Source organism: Triplophysa dalaica, chromosome 3 (assembly GCF_015846415.1).
Source record: "Triplophysa dalaica isolate WHDGS20190420 chromosome 3, ASM1584641v1, whole genome shotgun sequence".
NCBI classification, from domain to species: Eukaryota; Metazoa; Chordata; class Actinopteri; order Cypriniformes; family Nemacheilidae; genus Triplophysa; species Triplophysa dalaica.
In genome coordinates, this window is record NC_079544.1 from 17,840,399 (window position 1) to 17,845,907 (window position 5,509).

Below are 5,509 nucleotides of genomic sequence, written 5' to 3' on the forward strand. Positions count from 1 at the left end.
GCCATTTCACACACAATGCAGAAAAAAAACGTGGAAAAATAGGCCTGTGCTTTAAAATTATGAATGAAATGTGCGTTATTTAGAAGAAAGTCAAGGTGTGACTGATTTTAGCCCACTAAATGGGCCCCCCTCCTTGTCCGCTCCATTTGGGAGAGGTGAACTGTCCATCAGGGGATCAGCCCCTCCCCTTTACAGTTTTCACACAGCTTCTGCGCTTCTCAGCAAGCAGGGGCGGCGATTTGCCAATTCCCCACACAGACAGTTATATTATACATAATAGAAACCTGCTTTGCGGTGCGGATAATTTTTCTTTTTCAAGTGCTTGTGCCGCCCCCCACGTGTCGTGAAAATTTGGCGCCCCGGGCGGCTGCCCGGTTCGCCCGTGCCTAAAACCGCCACTGACCATCACAGTATATAAGATACTAGAAAGAAAAATTACATGTATATTTGAACTATGAACTCTTCTATACATTATGTATAATCACATTAAACAATGTGAATTTGTTCATTCCTGTCATAAAGAGACAATTGAATCTAAACTTTCAGTTAAACTGTAGGTGTGAGCTGGGTGGGAGCTGGTTCTGTTATAAGGTCTCCCTGAAATGTGAAATATCCAACTGAAGGAGAAAAAAAACGCCTGTGGTTTTGAAAATGCGGCTCCTTTAAGTCCTCTGTAGTTTCCAAACACATATAAAAGACCTGCTTCACACTCGCTCTTGCAGTACAAAGTGCACAAGGTTCTATTTTTAGATACATAAGTTCGATTTCACTGTTACATTTAACATCAGCGCTTTCTTTTGTCGTTCACATGTTGAATGCAGCATATTTTAGTTTTTTAAGTGATCAAGGAAGTTATATAGAGACGGGTATCTATAGTCATTAATGTAGTCAGGTCTCAATCTCTCCATATACTGTATGTTGACAAACTACTATGGAAATAATATGCTTCTTGCTACATGAACCATGGTAAACCATCGTTTTTTAAATATCCTGATGTGATAACTTTCATATACGGATGCATACTCAACCAGTACAGTGCCTCGCAAAAGTATTCACACGCCTTCATTTTATTCATATTTTGTTTTGTTGCTGTCTTATCTTGGACTTCTTTAAAAAAAAATGAATGCACAATAATGTAAAAAAAAGTGAATAAAATGAAGGGGGATGAATACTTTTGCCAGGCACTGTATATGCTATATAAAAGTACAATACTAATAATGTACAGATATCTTTAACTTGTCAAAGTAAGTTCTGCGAAACCCTCTGAGAGAAAAGTCAGCCTTTGAGGGCAGAATTTGGTGGAGAGATCTGAACTGAAATGGTTCTCAGTCAGAATTGCTTGCATGGATGTTGTTTTTTACTTCACACCATTTTGCAGTGAAGCCTTTAATAGTTAAACAGATTCCATTTATTCATATTCATACGTTTAGCTTATAATGTTGAATGACACTTTTTAATGAAGTGTTTTGTTTTAGGTGTACAGGGCACTCCACATTCTTTCAGCAGTCAGTTACAGGCCTAATATAGGCTTTTCAAGAAGGGAGAGAGCTCAATGTTTTGTTTTGTTTTAATTTAGCTTACATTTCACATTGAATAAAAGCGTTTGCCAAATGCATAAATGTCAGTTTCAAAGCAACTAACATTGCATTGTACTACATATTTTGTTCCAATGCCCTGGGATCGAACCTATTACCTTGGCGGTGCTAACTGAATGCTCTAACAACTGAACCACCGGAAAGCTACTTGTGTAGTTCCATTTTATTTAAGTTATATTGTATTATATTGAAAAGCAAGACATAATATAGAAAGCACATTTTGACCATTCAATTTATGCAATGGAGAAAAAATATGGCTAAATAAATAGAAGGAATTTGCAAAGCCATGTATGTTGTTTAGTATTCGGCCCACGGCCAAGTGTTTAAATCTTATTCGGCTTCGACCAAGAATTATCATTTCGGTGCATACCTAGACTAAATGATAGAGAAAAGTGATCAGCAAGGGTGGTGAGCTTTGTGGCCTGAGAGACCTCCCTCAACATAGACCCTTCAACCCAGAACAGTTTTATAGTTAGAAGTGTGCGAAAGGACAGGATGAAGCTCATTCTTCTAACGTTTGTTCTGTATCATATACGGCTGACAAGTGTTGAGGCACGAGGTAAGTCTGATCATTTTAATTCTTAAGCTCTTCAGTGCTAAACATTATTGTTTGGCTTTAGAAACGTTGACCTCAATTAAATGTAGAGATAGTTGAGCCAAAATTTAAGCTTTATAAGACAGTTTGTGTGAGTTCAGCCTGTGGTGGTCAAGATTACTTACCTGAAAAACAACATCACTAATGTGCTTCTGTAATAGATGATAAGCCTATAGAACATTGCTGTCTTCAGGTGTTCAACACCAGAGTACAAATTGGAGACATTTTGGATTACGATATACAAAACAGCCCACCATGTCCCATCAGAGCTATACAGTAAGTTAAAGGTTATTAAATATAATACAATTGGATCAATATTATCTAGCTGAATGATTGTATAATACTAACAACTCTTTCACATGTGCAGATTCCACACCAAAAAAGGCAAAACAGTTTGTTGGGATCCAGATGAGAAATGGGCTAAAAGGGCATCGCAAGCAATAGATGTGAGAACGACAACCAAACCTACCATAGGACCCCCTAAGTGCATGACAAGTATATCCAGCCGCATCCCATCTACAGCAATCAAAACACCAGGACCCGAGACTGTGACCAGCACAGGTACAGTAACATCAACATTGACCACATTTAAAGGTATAAGAACAGAAGAACAAATGATCAACCAGGTCCAGGCATTCTTCACATGCTAACATACAAGATTATTTAATTCACCATCTTTATACAACCAAATTCTCATACAATCGCTCTAAATTGTGATGAATTTTAACCAAATGTGTAATGTGGATTCGGAACCAAAAAGTTGGTTTTAAATGTTAGGTTTTCACTATTTTTTTTTTTTTTAAATAATCACAAATATATGAACATTTACCAGTTAATTTAGGTGCTTGGGCACATCAGTGTTAAGCTTCATTTTCACAAAGCAACCAGATTGTTGAATTAAGTTTACAGTCAAGACTCTTTGTGCTTCTCCAACAGAGCTGCCGGTTCAGGATTATAAACAAAACTTTAAAAGAAACTCGACTGAGAAAACAAATAAAGAGCTTTTTACTACAAGAACTGAACCAAGGGAGCACACCAAACACCGTTCTCAAATCACTGAGACATTTCACATGAATGAGTTACATATGGTGGATAAGAAACAGGAGCGCAGGTCAAAAAATACACCAATGATAATAAATGACCTAAATGAAAACAAATATACATATACAAAAATCCACAACTTTTGTTTAAAGGAGCAAGATAAATACTCTAAGTTTTGTATCAAACAACCCTAAAGCTCCTTCTGTTTTAAAAGTCTTAAGTATTTTAGATCAGGAGTTTTTATTCCTGCTCTGACATATTTAATCTCTAACCACAATCAAACAGCTTTTTTTGTGGAGCTAATGTCACGGTTCTGCCTATCATGTTTGGCTAATTCTTTGTCTTGAGGCAGAACCAAAACAGAATTCCCTGTTTTATGTGGGGAGAGACGTTTTTGGCTTTCCATACTGTCTCCCCGAGTCTCGTCTGTTCCCGCCCTTTCTGTCTCGTTAGCTTTCCCTTAGTGTTTGATCTGTGTCACCTGGTCCCTACCAATTATCCTGTGTTTGTTCCCCTTGAAATAGTCCTCATGTTTCATTGTCCTGTGCTGGTTCATTGTGTGTGTTCGTTCTACCTTGACTGTTTGAGGTTGTGTACTACCTCGTCCGAAGATTGTTTTGAAGATACCTTGTAGGTGTTCCTGGTTCCTTGTGTCCTTGTAAGTGTTAGTCTAGTGTTTGTTTCTAGAGTTATTGTTCTAGTTTAGTTAGTCTGTTTCCTTGTTATTTTTATAGTTTTCCCTGTATTGTTTTCCCCATCGTGGGTTTTGTTTTGTCTCTTTTGTATGGTCTTGTTTTTTGTAATAAATATCTGTTCAAATTCACCAAGTTGTCTGCCTGCATTTGGGTTCATACATCTCCTGTGGCTCAGTGGTGGAATCTAATGATGTGTTCAGACCAAACGCGAATGGCGCGAATGAATCGCGCTATTCGCGTGTAGTTGGACGCTTTAACATTTTAATTTAATCGCTTCATTCGCGCGTCAAATTCACTTCATTGCAGACGCGAATTCGCGTCATGGGAGGGGATTCTGTCAGGCGGCTCCAGTCCCATATATATATATATTGCTTAAATTGTGTAAAGATCGTTTTTGACAACTTGCCAAAATGTCCGACCTCCTCATTCACTTTCTTCCAAGCAAGATCCTTTTTATTTCTGTTTCGGTAAAAGATGTATTGTACAGCTCCAGGTATCCAAATACAGCAACGATGATTTTGTCCTCCATTGTTGTTAGGGATTTCTGCCTCCCCTCGCAACATCATAATCACCTGACTGCCAGAGCAAGCTCCTGATTGGTTAACGCGGTGTGAATTTTCGCCAAAGTTCAGATTTTTCAACTCGCGCAATTCGCGCCTTTCGCACCGCAAGTAGGTCTATCGCGTCTTTGCATTGACTTAAAATGTAAATCACTCGCGCTTGACGCGCCATTCACGTTTGGTTTGAACACAACATTACACTTTCACGCCAGAGACCCGAGATCGATTCCCCATTCTGACAGCTAAACTGCGTTTGTAAATAAGCTTTATGTCTGTAAAGACCTAATTTAGTAATCACCCATTATGATTTGACACACTGGTCGGATTGTTTCATGATCGGCTGTTATATAGCATTTGTAAAAAAAAATTGCATACAAGTTGTTTTATGTTTGTATAGTTATGTCAGATCCTACAGAAAACATACGTGTTAGCCTGAAAATACATTTGAAATAAATAACTTTAAAACAATAAAAATAGATTTAACCCATAAAAATTCCTTTTTTTGGCAAACATCTTTAAAATCATGTACACTCACATAACATGAATATTCCAGTCATAATGTTTAAGTGAGCTGAAAATAGTTCATTGTGTTATAAGTGTGTGGGGGGTTCCCTTCAGTTGAGATGGCCATTTACTTACTTTGTAGCCCCCTAAAATCGAACATTTTGATTGTGGAAAGAATGAATAATGAGTGACAAATTTTCCTGTAAATAACGTGTTTCTGAAAAAGCATCAAGTATCTGAAGTGTGAGACTTTAGTGTGCATCTGCAACCTGGAAACCTGGTGAGGCTTCATTTTTGCTGGAAGAAAATGGATGGGAGGCCAAAACATTCACATTAATCCAGTTCAAATGTCAGGTTTTTATTTGATATATCCTTGGTATCATTTTTTTGTCATAGCTAGACTGACTTGGAAAACTGACTTGGAAGGTCTGTCCTGTTCTTTATGCCAAATATCTATACATAATTTTTAGTTTGTCTGACTTGAGCGTTTGAAAACTACACTGTGGCCAAAACCTTACC

General features: G+C 37.7%; 1 protein-coding gene across 1 annotated transcript; it reads left to right on the forward strand.

Moving 5' to 3' along the window:
* Window positions 1-2,082: 2,082 nt before the first annotated feature.
* LOC130418150 (lymphotactin-like) lies at window positions 2,083-4,054 on the forward strand. The gene is made up of 4 exons (XM_056744122.1): window positions 2,083-2,154; window positions 2,352-2,466; window positions 2,558-2,751; window positions 3,127-4,054. The coding sequence occupies exons 1-4, from the start codon at window positions 2,091-2,093 to the stop codon at window positions 3,423-3,425; spliced, it is 672 nt and encodes a 223-aa protein (XP_056600100.1). The 5' UTR covers window positions 2,083-2,090; the 3' UTR covers window positions 3,426-4,054.
* Window positions 4,055-5,509: the final 1,455 nt, after the last annotated feature.